Source organism: Tamandua tetradactyla, chromosome 2 (genome assembly GCF_023851605.1).
Source record: "Tamandua tetradactyla isolate mTamTet1 chromosome 2, mTamTet1.pri, whole genome shotgun sequence".
In the NCBI taxonomy this organism is placed as follows: Eukaryota; Metazoa; Chordata; class Mammalia; order Pilosa; family Myrmecophagidae; genus Tamandua; species Tamandua tetradactyla.
Window position 1 is genome coordinate 121609823 of NC_135328.1, and position 19681 is coordinate 121629503.

At 42.8% G+C, this 19681-nt stretch overlaps 1 protein-coding gene across 44 annotated transcripts in view; it reads left to right on the plus strand.

The window, feature by feature from the left end:
* AOPEP (aminopeptidase O (putative)) overlaps positions 1-19681 on the plus strand; it is a 489538-nt gene that overhangs the window by 297612 nt on the left and 172245 nt on the right. For all 44 annotated transcript variants that reach the window (XR_013170613.1, XR_013170612.1, XR_013170616.1 and 41 more), the window contains one exon: positions 9073-9133. Coding sequence is in view for 15 of the 44 variants with exons in the window: in XM_077148679.1 (XP_077004794.1) it covers positions 9073-9133 (61 nt within the window). In the remaining 29 variants the exon portion in view is untranslated. The remainder of the gene's footprint in view (positions 1-9072; positions 9134-19681) is intronic.

A 19681-nucleotide genomic window follows, 5' to 3' on the forward strand; every position in this document is an offset into this window, starting at 1 on the left:
TTATTTTTAAACAGATTTATGGGTTTCTTTATGCAAAAATCACATCAAGTGTGGCCATTATCCCTAATGTCAAGCACAACAGTTTGCCTGGAAAATATCTTATTTTTCTTTTCTTTTCTCTTTGGAATTCCTGAAGCCCTGGAATAACTTTTTGAGTTCCCTGATGGAATGGAGCAGTTTCATTAGGAACTAAAGCAGAGAGAAAAGGCGACTTGATGGAAATGGTGTATTACCTCCTTAGACTATTACCAAAGCCTCTCTCTCTGGAATAACTGTGCATTCTTTCAGAAAAACTTCTTTGGACACAAACAACAATTTTCATTCAAGTAACTGCACTTAGCTTTGGAGGTCTTCTTTCTTTTCTTCCTCTTCCTAATAACATTATGGAGTTCATTTGGATGGTCCCCAAGCCTTTGGCTCTGGGGTCCTAGATCCTATCGTTGTGAATATTTATTGAGGCTCTATTATTTAAGATACACAGGGCCTCAAAAACATTTTTGTTGAAATTATGGAAGTTCAGAATAGCATTCTTGTTACGATATTGGCCACCAGGCACTGACCATCAATCTCAGCCCTGCTGAGAGAATACTTCTCCCCATTTACATCATATTTTGGCTAACAAGGCTAAGCTTCTTTTTGTAAAAAAAAAAAAATTCTGCCTAAAATATAGAACAATTTCATTCCTACAATGAATCTATTCCAGCAAGTATACCAGAATATATTTGAAACACAAACATCTTCTCTCCTGCTAAGTAATCATAGAATCCAGTTCAGCTATTAAAACAGATTGCTTACCCTCTTACCTATGCAACATATTGTACCAATTTTATCTCAGTCTCTAATGGCCCCACACCTACCGCTCCCCCCACCCCACCCCCCCACCCCCGGAGCCTCTAATCTTTGGCCCCTGCTGCAAACTGATCCTTGGGCACATCTGTTAGGCACGTGGGCTGTTCTGTAGCAGGCAGGGTTTTTCAGATCGTACCAGCCAGTTGGTGTCCAGAGACCCATACTCTCTATGTCATGCTCCCTCTGCCTTGCTTTCTTGCTTGTATTCTTGAACATTCTCTGTTGAGCACCTCCCATGCCAGGCTTTAGACTGGACACTGGGGACACAGAGGGAACAAATCCCAGGTCCAGTTCTCAGGGAACTCCTAGTTGACTTTTGGAGATACACATGAATGAGGGCATGATGACTCAGTGTGGAAGGCACTCTAGTGAGATTCAGAGTTCTAGTGCACAGCAAACTGTCTCATCTCATCAGTCATGGAGGAACCGCTGGGAGCTTCAAATACAGCAGTACCATCATCAGATTGGAAAGATACATCTGGATGGCAGCGAAGAAGACAGATGGAGCGGGGAGGACCAGAAGCCAGGAGAGCAGTTGGAAACTGATAGAGCAGTTCAGGCAAGAGATCTTGAGAGGCGGACCATGGCGGGGAAGATGGTAGGAGGGTTTGAGAGTAATGAAGAGATCTGCAGGATAAGCCTTAACTGTTGTTTGGTTGTGGAGATTGAATAAAAGGATCCAGCGTGAACCCAGCTGTTCTAGTTTGCAAACTGCTGGAATGCAATATAGCAGAAATGGAATGGCTTTCCAAAAGGGGCACTTATTAATTTGCAAGTTTACATTTTCTAAGGCCGTGAAAATGTCCAGATTAAAGCACAGCTATAGAAATGTCCAATCTAAGGCATCCAGGAAAAGATACTTTTGGTTCAAGAAGGCTGATGATGTTCAGGGTTTCTCTCTCAATTGGAAAGGCACATGCCAAACGTAATGAAGTCTCCTAACTTTCTCTCCAGGCTCCTTGTTTTCATGAAGCTCCCCCAGGGTCATTTTCCTTCTTCATCTCCAAAGGTCTCTGGCTTTGTGGGCTCTAAAGCTTCTTCCAAAATGGTTCCCACTTAAAGGGCTCCAGTAAGCAACCCCACCTTGAATGGGTGGAGGTACATCTCCATAGAAACAATCAGAAAGCTCCCACCCAGCGATATTGAATGAGGATTAAAGGACATGGCTCTTCTGAGGTACACAACAGATTCAAACCAGCATACCAACCTTTCTTTCTTGGCCACTCAGTTACTCTCCAGTGGAGCATCAGAAATACAGGGGAAGCAGGTGTTTTGTCTGGAGATGCAGATGGGCAGAGAGAGTGGAAGGGCAGAAGGTAAAAGGAGTCTGTAAGGAGTTGTGCTCAGAGCTCTTCAGTGTGGAATCCCTTTTTAGATGCTGATGTTTTATGGGACCAAAGTAAGAAAAAAAATATCAAAGTATGCTTTCGGGATGCTTGAGTAGAAGGAAATCCAGACAAATAACCAGCACCAGCTTCCCTGTTTAAAGAGCACCCTGGGGAGTTTCTTAGCCATGTACCTTGCTCATGTGATAATCCAGCTTTATCAACAATTGCTAGTTCTTTCTTTGCCCACCAATTATTATGTTTGTGTGTGCATGTTTGCATATTTGTTTTAATCGAAGCTACGTTTCATCCTCCACATAGTTGGGGAGGACTCATTTGGTTAATGTCACATAAGCAATCTTCACTGTCTGCCCAAGCAGAAACGACTTGTGATCAAGAAAATCAGTAACTGTGCAAAGCTTTGAAAAGCACCCTATTTGCAGCCACATGTAAGAGAGAGCTTGAAAACATTAATTACTAAAATTTAAAAACCCACAGAATGTGTTGTAAGTTGCATTCCAGAACAAGGGTGTTTTGCATTTAAGACCTTGAGCTCTGAAATTCCCAACACTTGCTCTTCCAAAGCTCTTCGGGTCTGTCATTTAATTTAGTTCATGTAAAAGTTGCTGGGGCTATGTGCTTTCCCTTGGAGACACTAGTATAAGGTGATCTAGAATCTCAAGAGGCTAAAGGCAAGAGCCGAAAACGATAAAGGTATTTCTTCCAGTCGGCTTCAGGTTGAAAGGCAGTCATAGCAGTTACACCTAATAATCAGCCCCCATCTTTGTCACAGCATCCCCGAAGGCAACCCCAAACAGATACAGGCATGTCCAATACTATATCCCCTCAAACCTGTGTTTATTTCTGTTTACCCCAGCATCACGAAGAGAACTGATCGGTCACTCTCTCAGCTGTAAACATGGCTTGTTTCTCTAACCAGCATCCTGCTGAAGTGTCCAGCACATTCGCTTCCCTGCTGCATTTACTAAGTCTGACCACGTTCAAAGCTCAGAGAACCTGAAACTCCGAGTTGCCTTGTAGATGCAAGAGTCCAACGAAGGAACTCCCCAGCCAGAAGGCAATGTAACTTGCCACCCCAGACTCACAGGAGGCCTCTGAAGGCTGGTCAGACCTGGGTTTCAGTGGTGAACTACTCACTTGTACAAATACAAAGGACACGCAGACATGGGTCTGTGTCCTTTTAGCTATCTGTATAAAATCAATTTCCATAGTGATCAGACATGCAGAAGAGTAATTTCCTGTAAGTCCTGGATCCCAGCTAAGTGGAAATGCTTCTGCTTGTCTGTTGTGATCATTTAAGCCACATGGCCTCAGAGGGAAAAAATCCACCCTTGGCTTAGATTCTCGGTGTCTTGATTTGGAAAAGTCAACTTTGAGCATAACCACTGTTCCATTTCCAAGCCCAGACCTACAAATCCACCTGCAGTGAGCATCATCTCAGTAATTATGATCAAAACAGCAAAAACTACATAGATGTTATCTTTTTTTTCCCCCCTGGAAACATACAAGCCATTTCTTCCCTGAAAATTCAACATTTTCATGTGGTGTCTCATAATTTCCTTGGGACGTAATGCCACTTACATTACCTTTAAAAAAATTTTTAGCAGCTGCGGTTAATGCTTTCCTCTTTCTAAGTTTTACATCTTATTCCACGTTGGCAGGCCCCAGATAGACAGCCGTGTGGCTTGATATCTCCAGCCTTATACTGGGAGTCTGGAAGCCTGGCTCTGTCTTTCAGCCTTCCGTCTGGGTTTACTTTGGCCAGTCTTCTTAGGCTTCATTTCTCCATCTGCAAAAAAAAAAAAAAAAAAGCCATGCAACAATTGAGCAATTGACACCTACTTCACACTGATATTATGAGGAATGAAGTGATAATGGTTATAAGATGCTTTGAACCTTTGCAAAGGAAAGTGATCTGAAAACACATGTTCACTTCCTTCACGGGAGAGTGTCTTTTGCTCCTGGATGCAGATGAACTCTCCTGCCCTCATGCTCTTGCCCCTCCCAAGGGCTCCTCATCCCTTCTGAAATGTAATTGAAGGGCAGACAAACAGGGCAACCAATGCAGGGGCCAGGCCGCCTTCAGCGTAGAGATCTTAGCAGGCCTGGAAAGCTGGCATTTGTTTTAAGGGCGCGCAATCCCTCCCTCTCTGCAGGCTTCTCTGTACCGTAAATCACAAGCAGACACACGGTAAAGTTGGAGCTTAGCACAGAAGAAAGAGGCAGGGCTCCGTAGCCAGGCTACCTATGTTGGAATCCCAGTTCTTTTAAGTCCCATCTGTGTGACCCTAGAAAAGTTCCTTAACCTCTTGGAACCTTTACTTGCTTGTCTCTAAAATGGGGATAATAATATTGGTCTTGCACAGTTATTGTAGAGATTTTGCCTATAGTATCTGGTACCTACACATGGTAGGTGTTCAGTAAACTTTAGCTACTACTTTTATGTCTGTACTTGGCAGTAGATAGAGGGGCTTTTGTTTGTTTTGTGTTTATTGTTGCTGTATAATAATGTCTGTGCGAGTAATTCACAATATGGTAAAGCAAAATTTGCTTTAATACTTGCCAGTAAAATCACCCTCAGAGTTAGCTTGGCTGGCTGCACGTAGATTGTGGCATAACCGGTTGTATGCAGGCAAGTACGTTCTTATATAAAGTCACCAGGTAGAGGCTGATGGAGCCATTCACCCCAGACTATCTCTCAGCCCTGCAACAGGAGTTCTCCATCACTGTCCCCCCTGGTCCATCACCACCACTTCCACATCGCCTTAGGCCTCCTCTAATTGCCTCCTATTTAAACATATCCAGCAACCTCCCTTTTGGCCTCTCCATCTCTGGCTTCATCTCCCTCAGTCATTCTCTCTTGACTCAGTTATGTTTATGTCATTCCACAGCCCGGCTTCTGGCCCTCCTTGATGTCATCCAAGCTTAATAGCAGAAAATTCAGAGTCCTCGAAGTCTGACCCCATACCCTGTCCAACCTCATTCTGCATACCAGCTAAGCCGAGCAGCTCAGTTTATCTCCAGCTCTTCTCTCTCTCTCTCTCTCTCTCTCTCCTATCTGCTTCTGTTCCCTGTGCCCTGCAGGCAACTCCCTCTCATTTTTCCTTGTCCTGCCCCCTCATTCAGGTCATCACACCCTCCTCCATGACACAGCTGACATATCACTTCCTTTAAGCTTCTCCTAAGGTACCTCCACTGTCCTCCTTCCACCTTTCCAACCTGAAGCAACTGGTTCTCTTCCACACTCATAGACTCATACAACTCCCTGCAAGCATTGGTGGCTTTTGGACGTGTGGCTATCACATTAGAGAGTCATGCCTTCCACAGCCTTCCACAGAACTGTATGCCCAGTAGGCGTCCATCAAATGTTTACCATGTAGAAAAGGCTTTGCCTGTTCTTCAGTCTTTTGTAGCGAAAACCTCTGGATCTCATTCAATAATATTTGAGGACTTAACTCCCCAGCCCCTCCTCATGCCACCCTAAAGAAGAGGAAATTTATGTCCATACCCTCTTGTCCACTCCTCCATGGTGATGCACAACAGCTGTTCACCATCTTTTGTAATGTCACCCGAAAATGGCTATGAAATCATTCCTCAGACTTCTTTTCTTCAAGTTATTTAATTCTAATTCCTGTCACTTCTCTCATGGAGCCAATGTTCTTACCCCTTTGATCACGATGATTTCTTGTCTCTGAATCCTATCTAAGCCTGCATCTTCTCTTACATTGTGTAAGTCCCGCTAACACACACCATCCTAGAAGAGACCTCGGTTAGGGAGGTCAGTCTCTTCTCTGTGAGTTTCCTGACTGTCTCTGGAAGGTTGGTGTTCTAGTTTGCCAGCTGCCAGAATGCAATGTACCAGAAACAAAATGGTTTTTAAAAAGGGGAATTTAATAAGTTGCTAGTTTATAGTCCTAAGGCCAAGAAAATGTCCAAATTAAAACAAGTCTATAGAAATGTCCAATCAAAGGTATCCGTCTAGGGAAAGATAACCTTGGTTCAAAAAGTCCGATGAAGTTCAGGGTTTCTCTCTCAAGTGAGAAGGCACATGGCGAGCACAGTTGGTGCTTCCCTCTCAGCTGGAAGGGCACATGGCGAACACGGCGTCATCTGCTAGATTTCTGTCCTGGCTTCCAGTTTCATGAAGCTCCCTGGGAGGTGTTTTCCTTCTTCATTTCCAAAGGTCTCTGGCTCATGGACTCTCTGCTTCATGGTGCTGCAGCATTCTCTGCTCTCTTCAAATCCCTCATTCTTCCAAATGTTTCCTCTTTTACAGGACTTCTGAAACTAATCAAGACGCACCCAAATGTGTGGAGACATGTCATCACCTAATCCAGTTTAACAACCACTCTTGATTAAATCACATCTCCGGGGAGATGATCTAATTACAGTTTCAAACCTACAGTATTGAATAGGGGTTATCCTGCCTTTATGAAATGGGATTTTGATTAAAACATGATTTTTCTAGGGCCCATACATTCTTTCAAATCAGTTGGGGTTCAGGAGATTTTCACTCCAGTGTCCAAGACACAGGCGTGTCCCTCCCAGCTGGAAAGGAAGCATGTGAAGGACACCTTCCAACCTACATCCCAGGAAACTTGAGCTTGTCTTATTTTATTTTCAGGTGGAATGGGTGCAGCTGGACTGTAAGATAGGCTTTATAATTGTGTTGAATACAGGACTACTCAGTTGATGGCCTGTTCTTGTTTGAAATGACGGCAGGCTTTCCCCACCTTATCTGCCACTGCAGATGCTGCCACAGAAGACAGTTCGTTTGATGGAGGATGAAATTCCCTTCCTTTATCCCTGGGCTGCTCTGAGATTTGAGCAGGTGCTTTTCCCTGCTAGTACTGTCAGTTGCCTACCCTAAGTTGGAGCCATAGGCCCATTTTCTTCTCTGTCCTTCCTTCATTAGGGCTTCTCTCTAAGTGGTCCACTTCCCTCCCATTCCTTGTAGATCATCTTATGGGTATTTCCAGCCCCTCACCTTACACTAACCCAATAAATCAAGCTCAAGAGAGAACAGTATCCCGGATTTAAGCTGCTCTGAGAGCTGCCTCTTCTCTTCAAGTCTCCCTGCTCCCACCACACACACATGTGAACACATGAACATCCATGTACGCGCATGGCCTTTCACACTGAGATTGACACTGCTTAGTGACAACAAAGAAGTGGTAGGGAAAGGCACAATGATGTGGGCCCTGGCCTTTCAAATGTGGCGTGCCCAGTAATTTCACTGAATCTGGGAAACTGGAGGGCTCAGAGAGGTGTCCACTTTCCTTTACTCATTCCTTTGCCTTTTCCTGCCTGGGAGGCCTGCAGATGAATCCAAAGAAATTTCTCTGTGTGAACCTTCTTTACCTACATGTGATTTTTTTTCCCTGTTTTGAAATAGTAACAGTTGTCTCCTTAAGCAACCTTTGCTTTTGTCCTGGTCAGGAGAAAGGTGCACCAGGACTTGCTTTTCGGGGGGGGGGGGGGATAAAAAAATAGCCTTCTTTCCCCAACCCCAGCCAAGCCAATTCTTCCCACTTCATTTTTCACTTCTTCCCAGTCTGCAGTAACACCCCAGGTTGGGGGAGCCCTTGGCTCTTGATCTGCCAGTACCTTAACAAATGCCAAGGCCACTGTGTTTCCCTAACTTCTTTTACAATTCTAATATGGAGGGAGGGTGTGTGTGTGTGTGTGTGTGTGTGTGTGTGTGTTTATCTTATCATATATACATATATATATATGTAATGTGGTAGGTAATATATAAAATGGAAAATGATGCAGAACTTAACAACTTGGAAATATCTTACTGGGAAAGATGACTATCTTAAAAGGAATGATTTTTATTGAGTCAACAGTGAAATGTGTTTTCATTCATTCAGAAGTAAATATTTATGGGGATCCTCTTACATGCCAGGAATTCTTGTAAGTGCTGGGTTTAGAGAGGCAGGCGGAACAGACGTGGTGCCACATCTCAGACAGCTCCTGTCGAGGAAGGAGGTTGATAAAGTCAAGTAATGGAATAAATGGCAGTCGCAGGAGTGATGAATGCCAAGACGAATAGGACAGGGAGAACGATGGACGCTTTGTCTACAGATGAGGAGGGGAGCCAAGGAAGGCATCCCGTAAGCGGGGGTTGCTGGCATGTGCAGGTGTTACCTGGAAGAAGTGAGGAGATAAGGTGTGCCTCCAACCTCATTAGCAGGGGAAGTAAGAAGACACCGACTAAACTCAGTTGACCCTAAAAATATTGGATAGTAATTTGAAGGAGAATTCAAGTCAGCAGGGCATGAAACCAGGTGGGTTTCAGCTAAGAGTCAGATGTAGCAATCATAATACTTCAAATAAAGGTAAAGGTGGACCTGCTTTTGGAGGCAGTGCAAGCCATGCATGCTCTGGCATCTGAGCTCCTCTTGGGTTCCAGTGATTATTTGTATTATATTATTTTTGCTTGTTTTAGCCCACCATCACTATAAGGTTCAAACCACTAACTGCTATAATGTCTGATTTCATTTTGATGAACTACTCTCCAGGAAACAGTCAGACTTTGAGTGTCCTATGAATATGCTTTACCTTTCCAGTGTTGCCTTTCCTAACCAAAAAGTACCTTTCAAATCATTACAACATCTCTTATGGTGTGCTTTTGATGTTTAGATTTCATTATGTGTATTGGTGTTTCCTGGAGAGAAGCTATGTTGAGTGTGACTGGGGGCTGATCCACACTGGAAACCTACAGGAGTATTGCTCTTTCCCCAAAGAATAAGTACTTCTCTGGGAGATTTATACTGTGCATGTCCCAGTGGCTGGAGAGGACCGTTCTGTGTAATACGTGCTCTGTAACTTTTTAATCCTTTTCTTTTTGTTTTGTTTTGTTTTCTTTTTAAAGGCTTGAGCTGTCTGTTGAAAACATCTTCCGAGACTGGCTTGAGAGTTCTGGAATACCAAAGGTACACTCGAGGTCACTGCTTTAGAGGAGTCCATGGAGAATCAGTTTACTACTTAGCATACTAATCATTCCAATAATTTTTATTAAATATAAAAGTAACAATCTTGCTGTTACAATCTTTCCTCGCCCTAAGCGAGGAAAATGCTGGTCCCCCCCATCCCATTTCAATCAGTCCTGCTGTCACAGGGTGGCTTCTAGCCACTGTCTCAAGCAAGCGTGGTGCTGTGGACATGATGGTAGACCCTGCTCGGGGGGGTAAATGAGCTCTTGACAGAGCAAGTTGCATTTTGGGTGGGGTCACGAGGCAGCAGTTCCATTGTACCATCACTCACCAATGAAATGGCCAGCAGCTCGGATCCCCACACCTCTAGCTCCGTTCTTTGGGTCTCGCCAGACAAAAGAGTTGGGTTGCCTGGAGCTCTCATCTGCTCAGGTGGTACCCATGGCATCTGCCTCTATTTTTGCAGCTTGGCTGCAACCTCAGCTTCCTCTTTTGGGTCTGCATCCCAGACTCAGGCTGGTCTTCTCATCTGGATGACCATTTAGATCTATTTCTCTGTCTTAGGGAGCTGGGCCCCCTCCTTGTACTTTATAGTTCTGTCCTTCCCTTTCAGCGTATAAGCAACTCTGAGAGGAACATGTTTTCCAGCTAGCCCTTGTTATGAGGTATTCACTTGGCCTGGAGCCTCCTCTTTCCTCTCGTTCTCCCCAAGTCCTGGGCCTCCCTGAGTCTATATGGACAGTCTCTGGCCACCTCACCAGCCAGAAGCTGACCCGAGAGCTGTGAACTGGGAAGTTCAAGGGTCATGTCCTGGAGGTGGCTGTAGAGGACCCTGCATACCTGGAGCTTTCCCCTCTGAGCTGGCCCCCAGAGCAGCTGCAGACTGGTTGGACTCATCATAGGACCTGGTGTCTGAAGAGGGCTCCCATGGCGGTGGGAAACTGCCCTGGGCTCAGGCAAGCAGCCCCTTTCACCTACTAATTTCTGTTTTCTGGTCTATATACATGGTTGGTCATTTGAGCTTCCCCTTGGGAGTGTCTAGATGTCAATGAATGTCTGTGAACCATGAAATTAAGGAACAGGAGGGGCTTCTCCATTACCTTTTCATCCCTTTACTCAAGTCTTTGTCCTTTTCTACCACACAGGGAAAATGTCTGCCATCAGCCACTATTAGCTCAGATTCCTTAAAGAGGACTCACAACTTTCAGTTCAGGAATGTGTGTCACCTGTTAAAAGCTACTTGTGTAGGGTGTGCAGGTGATTCAGTGGTAGAATGCTCGCCTTCCATGTGGGAGACCCGGGTGAGATTCCCAGACCATGTACCCAAAACCAAAACCAAACAAAACAAAAACAAAAAGCTACTTGTTTAGCCCAGTCCTTCTGGGAGCAAAAAAAAATGCTAAAATCCTTTGTCTTAGAAACAAAAACAGGGGGGTGGAGCAAAGCAATACCTGGTCATAGGAGGAAGCGCTTTCCACTCCGGTATTTTATAATGAGGTCCTGTATTTTCTAAGAAAGCGACTTCCAAACCGGACCACTCACTGAGAACAAAAGTCCAGAGAAAGCAAAGTTAAGGTTTGCGCAGTCCTGAGCAGCGGACCCTCACCCTTCTTGTTTTAGATGGGGAAGCTTCTGCTGCAGCCCTTTGCATGGAGCTCCCACAGGCTGTTTCAAGGCTCCCAGACATTGTTCACATGGCCTGGGGGCTTGGAAGAAGGGTGTTCAGAGACTCCTGAATTTCCTGGCCAGGAACAACAGGGCTGCTGTTTACAGCAGTTAGCCCAGAGGGAAGGGGAAAGAAAGAGTCCTTAATTGCTTGCTGGGAAACGGGTGCACCCCACTTCACTGTAGCCCTGGGGCTGACCCTCTCCCAGCTGGCTTTGTGATCCCCTGCCCCACCAAGGTGACAGCTTTGCCACCAACAGGAGGCTTTTGCTTTTCATTTGAGACAGGGAGGGCCGTATTGAGGGAAAGTTTTGCCTCTGAGCTGTATATTCTTTCCAGAGGTCTTGTTGCATTAGTGACAACTTATAGTGTAGACGAGAATCTCTGCTATAAACTGATGAAACCTGCTGTCAAAACACAGCCAGGTGCAATGAGGCCAACCCAGCTATAAATTGTCTTTAAGACCCAACTGGTATTTCCTTGGGCGCTGAACTGTTGAATAAAAAACAACGGCATCAGAGAAAAAAAAGACCCTGACTTCGTGCACGTCTTTTCGTTGGCGAATGATCGGACAGCATCTTTTCATCTCTTCTACCCACTTTCTGCCGTTATTTATTATGGCCGATGGTGACTGACCTGCTCTCAGCGCTGTGCGCCCTGTGAGTTCTCGCCTTCGGGCGCCCACTTCAGGAAAAGGCTCGGCGAAGGCCTGAAGACCCCCGGGTTGTGGAAGACTGGCCATGAATGGGACACCTTGTTCTTTGTCCCCACCGTTGGAATATACAGTTACGAGCATGTTCGGCCCAGAAGGCCAGCCGGAGCCCTCGCATTGCTCCCATGTTCTTTGTTCTCATGAAAAGTTTCAGTCGCCCACAGTAACTGGAGTAATTCAGGACAAAGCAGTCACGTTCTACTGGTGAAGTTTCATTCCGCAGGTTACAGAGGCTTTTTGTCTCCTCTCAGGTAGGCTTGCCTTGTGGTTGGTCTTGATTTTCCTTCCTGGCTACATTAGATGGAAGTCATTAAAAAAAAAAAAAGTGAAAGTAATAGTAAGCATAAGCCTCAAGGAATGAAAATAAAATCAGATAAAACTGTCCCAACCCTATAACCTTTGGCTTTTCAAAAGGATTTAAAATTGATCATTATAGGTTATTATAGTATTGATCAATATTATAGATTATTTTCTTTTATGGCTGTTTTTCTTATTATAAAAGTATACACATTTCATTTGGCATATAAAAAAAATTTGTAAATCTGAAAATAAAAATGTCCCAGAGATAATTTTTGTGTGTATATATAAATATATATATATATCCTTTCAGTTATTTTTCTGGATTATGGATAACTGTTTTACTCTTTTCTTTCTCTCCTTTTTAAAAATTAAAAATAATATTCTCTCTAAGTAAGTTTCTCCAACAATAGCAAAATATAAAAGGTAAAAGCCCTTGCTCTCTTCTTCTTCCCAGAGATAATCAGTGTCTGCTAACATTTTTTTGTGCTATGCAGCGTGGAGGTGCAAATACTTTTTTTTTTAACAAAATTGGAAAATTATTATCCAAAGTTAAGTTTTTCACTTAATGTATCTTGAGCAGTTTCCCATATCCTTTTAATATAATTCAGAAACAATAATTTTTGACAGCTTTAAAGCTTTCTAATGAATGGATTTCCTGTAATTTAACTTACTTAGACCCACACTGTTGGAATAGTACCTATTAGTTCTAAGAAAGTTGCACATTCTGCTGACGTGGTAGTTCTAGCAATATCTATTTTTTAAATTTATCTATTTATTGAAAAATTATTTGACGTCTTCTCAACCCAACCTTTGTGCTAAGTGAGGGGGTTATACTGGTGAGCAAGACAGGGTCCATTTGGTAAGACAATTGTAATAGTCACTCCACATTTATATCTTGTGTGCAATGAATTATCAATTGCAGTGACAGAAACTGGCATCAGAGTAACTGCAGCAAACAACAGAAGTTATTGGCTCAAATAATGGGGATACTTGACTTCATTCATGGCTTGATTTAGGGACTCAAATGTTGTCAAGGATCTCTGGCCATCTCTTAGTTTTCCTTTCTTCTGTGATGCCTTTCTTCTCTGGAACTTTTTCCTCGTACAGTGGCAAAGACAGTCACCGGCCTACCTGCTCTACGTGACTATAAATAGGTTTTTATTTCTTTTTATGTCTCCCTCCCTGCCACTACACATGCACATATATCCCAACCCTCTTTTAAGGAATTTATGTGTAATAATAGAAATAACTTTCCCCCATCCAGCCTTTCTTCTCTTCACCCCTATTTTAGTTGCTACACTCTAAGTTCTCCCTCTCTTTGATCTCTTCCCTCCATGCAATCAGTTGCTGAATCCTGAGGTCGTTATGCTCATACTTACCAAATTTCTGATTTTCTCTCCTTTCCTAGTGTCTCCACCATTTTTCATTATATTTCACTTGAACTCTTGCGGGAACTAATTGGCCCTTTAGCCGCTACGCTCATCTCTATTCCATCTATCATTTACATCAGTGCCAAAAATATCTTACCAAAACACACCTCAGATCCAGTCTCCTTATCAAAAATTTTCCCCCACAAACAATGCATTTAGAACAAACTCATGGCCTGTTGTATGAAGCTATTAGAGGTACTATTCCAAACTATTTTTTAAACCTTATTTCCCACCACTCTTGGGCATATGCCTGATCATAACGAGCAGTCTCCTAATATTTGTTAGCTTTATGTCGAGCCTTGCTTTGCCCATGCTCTTTTCACTCCTTGGGATACTTTTCTTTCTCTGTATGTAACATTTATCATAACGTGCCTCAAATTGCTGCTATTGGCATATGTGTCTTATGCCGTTACCCATCCACCCCATCCTGGAAACAAGGGTCATGTCTGAGTCATCATTGCATTACCTGTGATGACGCTCATTTGTTTGGGGCCTTGCACATAACTACTAAGGGGCTGTGCTGTCCAATATTGTAGCCACTAGCTATGTGTGGTTATTTAGCACTTGAAATCTATCTAGTGCACCTGAGGGACTGAATGTTTAATTTAATTTAATTTTAATTAATTACATTAAAAATGAATACTCAATTCTGTCATTGTTTAGAGCAACTTGAGTATATGAATGAATCTGCTTTTCAACTGTAAATTTTATGAAATCCAAATAGATACTAAGCAATTAGGTTAAAATTTAGCCTCCAAATTGAGATGTGCTATGAGTGTAAAACACACATCCAATATAGAAGGTATAGTCCACAGAAAGGAGGTTAAATATCACAATAAAGCTTTTTATAAAATCTTCTATATATGGTACATGTTCAAATCATAAAACCATATATATATGTTACATAAAACCATATATATATGTTACATGTCTAAAACATATTAGCTTGGATACATTGGGTTAAATAAAATAAAATATATCACTCTATTTAATTTTACCTCTTACTTTTTAGCCTTTAAAAGTGGGTCCTAGAAAATTTTAAATAACAAATGTGGCACACATTACATTCTATTGAGTGGTGCTGCTCTAAAGCTATGTTAGTTGAATTAAAATCTGAGTGCTTAATGCTTAAAATCACCCACCGAATAGGAGTATAATTGAAATCATCTGTATTTTTGTCAAATGAATCGACACAGATAGAGCCGGCTGGGTCCATAGGCCCCTTTCCATTTGCTGTGACAGCAGCATGATTATAATCCACAGGTAACACAGAGGGTCACCGTGCTGTGTTCACAATAGGCGTTCAGAAGGGCAGGAGCTAATTACCAGCCTAGCTTCAGCACTTAATTTAAGCTCCCAGGAGACCTGTTTTCTGAGGTGCTGACAAGCAGGCAAGCTCGCTCATGTGAACCCCACAGCCCTCCTGGGCATCCTTCTACTCTTTGGGGGAAGTGCTTATCAGCCCCTAAATGGCACAATCCCGGCAGCATTGGCAGCAAGGCCAAATAGAAAAGATGGATAGCATGACCAGCCATATAATGTGTCCTGGAAATAGGGAGGAATCAACTCAATCTCCCAGACCCGTTTCTGAATCCCAGAATCTAGAACAGCAAGTTATTTTGTCATCTTGGGAGAATGCTGCTGCTTTTCAAGCAAACACCTGCAACATGTCAAAGGCCACACAAGCAAAGGATGGAAAACCTATAGGGAAAATACTGCAATCACAAAATTGAGGAAACCTGATAATATATGATGCAAGAGACTTTATGTCATTAGAGCCACAATGTGCTTTTAACATAGAGAAAGCCAGGTGGTTTATTAGGCAAATAGTTTATAGTGTTCTTTTAGTACATATTATGAAATATTATCAACATTATTTCAAGACCCATTGGATGCTCAATTTCAGTGGTGTCTTTAAGAATTCTACGTTTAATGGTCAGCCAAGAAAACTGAGACTGGTTATTTTGCAAATTCCAGAGAAATTATATTTTTCAAATTATATATGCTACAAGATCCCTGGTTCTTTAATATCAGTAATAGCAGTTGCTATAATATGGGGTACTTTTGGGTCTCCAAATAATTTGGCTGTCATTTTTGTCCAGTGGTTCAACTCACATTTTCTAATTAACTCAACATCTTATCAAGGATCCTTAGAGATACACTGAATAGCTTCTTTGCTCTCAACCAGCAGAGTCACAAGAGATAGGGAGAGATTTTATTATCTTTTCATTTTTAGCCCAGTTTCCCTTATTTTTGGCATCTGTGACTTCATGCATTTTCCTAACATCTCTCTGACTAGTTCCATATTCCTTGTGAATTCCCTTCACAATAGCCAATACAAAGTATGCAAGCCAACCTCATTATATTTTATTCCTCTGTGGATGAATATGCTCTGGGTGGGTAAGTGCTTTTTTTTTTTGCAAATGACATATCTAGTACACAAAAATTAAAAGTCATGCCTGGTGGTATGAGAGAGAAATATGGGAAGGAATTATTTTCTCAGAGAGTACTAGGTAACTGAAGGTTTGCTCATGTATCTGAGGTGGGTGTTGTATATTATTGGACATCTGATGTAACACTGTCCAAATCTGTTGATCTCCTCATAGCACAGGACACCATGATGAAATAGGAAATGTTTTCCCCAAATGAAATCTCTGTTTCTTTGTCCTTTTCTCTCCTGAGAAACTGATCTCAAAAACTGATCTCAAACAGAAATCTTATCTTAGTTTGACGGGTCTGCAAGGGCAAATACCACAGGCTGGTTGGCTTAAAGGAATTTATTGACTCATGGTTTGGAGGCTACAAGTCCAACATCAGTGTGTTACCAGGTCGTGCTTTCTCCCAGTCTGTGGAGTCTGGTGCTGACTTGCTGCAAGCCTTGGAGTTCTTTGGCTTGTAGATGCATCTCTGCCTCCGTTACATGGTGATCTCTGGCTCCTCCTCTGCTTTCTTCCGTTTCAATTTCCTTTCCTTTTAAGGACTTCAGCCATATTAGAGTAAGGCCCACTCTCATGCAGTTTGGCCTCACCTGTGCTAGTCACGTCTTCAAAAGCCCCATGTGCAAGTGGTTCACACCTGCAGGACTGGGGGTTAGGACTTGAACTTGTCTTTTGTGAGAGACGTGATTCAATCTCCCCCAAATCAGAATCTCATTCACAGTTGTCTAAGACTAGGCTCCAAGTAAATAAAAACAATTAAAAGTGTTTCCTCTGCCTTGAAGATTTCCTTTGTAACAGTATCTTACAAAGATAGATAGCCTTCTATAGATAAGGCTACTTCTTATCTGTAGAAGCCTGCTCAGGGCTCATAGTAGAACTTTCAAGCATGGAGAACACTTCCTCCATGATATGAAATCTCCTAGTCCAGTGTTCTCCCTTCCTGCCCCACTTCTTTCCATGAATGTAGACTGTACACTCTTCTTTATGAGGGACTGTGAGTGATTCAAAGATTAAAAACCTATAGACCATGCCCACCAAATGCTTAATAATTTAGTAAGAAAAAATAGATACACAAATAATTAACCTAAGACAGAATGAAAGACTATGAGAAATTAATTGAGAAGAAAGAGGTAATTTCCAGTGTGTGGAAGCAGAGAGGGTTGAGGTGCCATTTGAAACAAGTCTCAAAGGACAGAGTTTAGACAGGCGAAAACTGAGAAGGCCATTACCAGCTGAGGGAATGACTAGCAGGTGGAAAACTGAGTATGCCCTTTTGAGCGACATTGAGTAGAATCAACTCTCAGTGATAGGTGACTGATTAACCAGATTGTCATAACCACGATTAAGACTCAGAGAGTAGTGCCCCAGAAACAGGGAAATGGAGGCAGCCTGCCTGGATGTAGGGGGTGGGGCAAAGAGAGCCTCCCTCTCAACTCCCTCCCAAGCCCCCATCCCTGCAATGCTTTAATCAAGGCCATTCTGTCCCTGCATAATAGGAATGTGAAACTTTTTTTTTAGTGGTAAAATATACCAAGAAAATGTATTTTGATCATGATTCGGAGCAGTTCTCTTTATCCCTTCCATTTCCCTTGTTAGCAACGAGTTTATTGTCTGTTTTACATGGACAGCAGGCTCCACAAAGGGAACTAATTAGTAAGGCAGGATGCAGCCAGATGACACAGGGACTCGAATGTGATTTTTATCGGGAGTTCACACGAAATTCAGGAGGCCAGGAGCCACCAAAGGTTTGGAGGAGAAGTGATAGAATTTGAGTGGTTCTTAGGTGCATGGTCAGGACCGGCAGCCTTGCGTAAAAGAAGTCCATCTGGACATAGGGCCAAGCTTCCTCCCTCAGCACGGGTCCAAGTTAGAGGAAAGGTTAGGTTGACTTTTTACTCCTTGGTTTTGGAATGGAACTTTCATGTCCAGAGGCAGTTTGTTTAAAATGGGTACTTGGCAAAAATTGTGTTAAATATCTGATGGCCGGTGGTGTGTACTCAGAGAGCGCATACCAAGGGCTCAGGAATATCTACAGGCACCCTTAAAGGAATAAGCCATGCAAAACAAGCACAGATTCATGTAGTATAGCTGATGTGCACATCACTGGAGGTTGAGTGGACCAAGGCTGGGCCCTGCTGTATCTCAGATTGGACATCTGTTTTTCAAGGGAACTCAGGGAAAGGCAAGTGAGGATGGCTTTCTTAGTTGGAATAAAGAGCATCTGAGAATCTTTTTCTTTAAAAAGAATAAAATTTCCAGACTGACCCAGAAGAACACATGCATGTTCAAAGTGTGACACTGCAGAGAGAAATCCAATATTTGCTTGGTGACTAAGGGTAAACCTGCCATCTGCCCTTTGAACCAAAAGGAAAAGGAAGCAGGAGCCGCTAGCTTTGAAATTTCTGTTTGGCTCTCAGTCCAGCCGATGAAGACAGTGCTAGGTAGGTGGTGGCCTTTGTACACGTGGATTTTAATAAAGAGATAAGGCTGGAAACTTTGTGGATGCATAGCTCTGTGGACTTAGGTTAGAGGTCTTCAAGGACATCTGGTATGCTGAGGCCTGGTCATGCATCAGAATCACCCAAAAGCCTGTTTAAAACTTTAAAGATACCAGACTGACCCCATACCTACCTGAGTCAGAATCTCCATAGGTAGTGCTGGGACTGGCTGATACAATCCCTAATTATGTCACATCTGGAATATATTTTTATCAATTTTATAAATCCATATCCTTCTTTTATAAATACAATCTAAATTCTGAGAGCTCTTCAGTTGTATGTTCTTCCCAAGAGATCAAAATATTTGGCTTTGGGTTTTGTTTTCTTGCATTCCATGGATCTGCCACCGTTGTGCTGGGCGGTGGGGATACAGAGCTGAAAGGGCACTGGCCCTTGAAGGGGCACCTACAAGTCAACCACTGAATATAGTCCAACAAACGCACAAGGGGCTCTCTACCCTCAGCGAACTGGAAAGAACTATAGAGTTTGAACTCCCATAGTTACCATGTTTGGCTAGGATGCTATGTCTATTAGAAAACAGCACACTTGGAGGCAGCCCTCAGTCATGAGTTACCCAACTCATTGTCCAAGGGAACCAGAGCCAGTGTGATTGTCCTGGAGGTGCAAAGCCTGGTGGACCCTGTTGGACCAAAGGTTGCTGCCTGCTTTTCATGCCTATACGTATTATGTGCTCACAGAGAGATCCACTCAAGGACTATTGCATCCCTCATAAGAAGAGTTACCATTTAATAGGATTTCATTGTGGCGTGCTTTATTTCTTAGAGAGAGATCCTTAGAAAGATGGTGCAGTATAAATTCAAAGAATGGACAAAGACGTCAGTGTCATGGTATAAACCGTTAAATCAATAGAAAAGCTTTGAATTTTTTTTTTTAAAAGAACTACTCCTGTTCTCGCTTTTCTCTCTTCTCTTCTCTTTTATTAAGCTGCAGACACGAGCCTGGTCAACTCCTCATCAAAGGCAGATTATTTTATATTTGTCTTGGGCTCTTCCCATTCCTGGAGCTCACAGCCCTGACAACCAACACATGTTTAAGTTGTTCACAAATGTACACATTTACATGACATCTTGGCTGCCAGATATTGCATATCCTGATTTTCATATTGGCATCCTAGTATGAAAGTTGGGATGGTAGCCCATAAGGTGGCTCCCCAGAGTTCATGATGACTTAACACCAGCATCTGTTGTCAAAGCACCCCACTGACAAGTAATGCTATCTGAAGCACGTGACTGCTTTAGAACACAGGGCTTTTTCTTCTCTTTTGTGGACAGCTATTATGCAGTACAAAATAGATTCATATTTAATATCTGCATGTGGTATAGGGCTATGGCTTCTGTTGCTTCCTGGTTAAAGGAGTCTTTTCTGGTACTGCATCTTAGAGGACAACTAATCTTTTTGGGCTGAGCAGCAGGAAAGATTTAGTGATTTGTCCAAGCTTAAACTCTAGATAGTGGCAGGTGGCAGATCTGGGGTTTAAACCCATG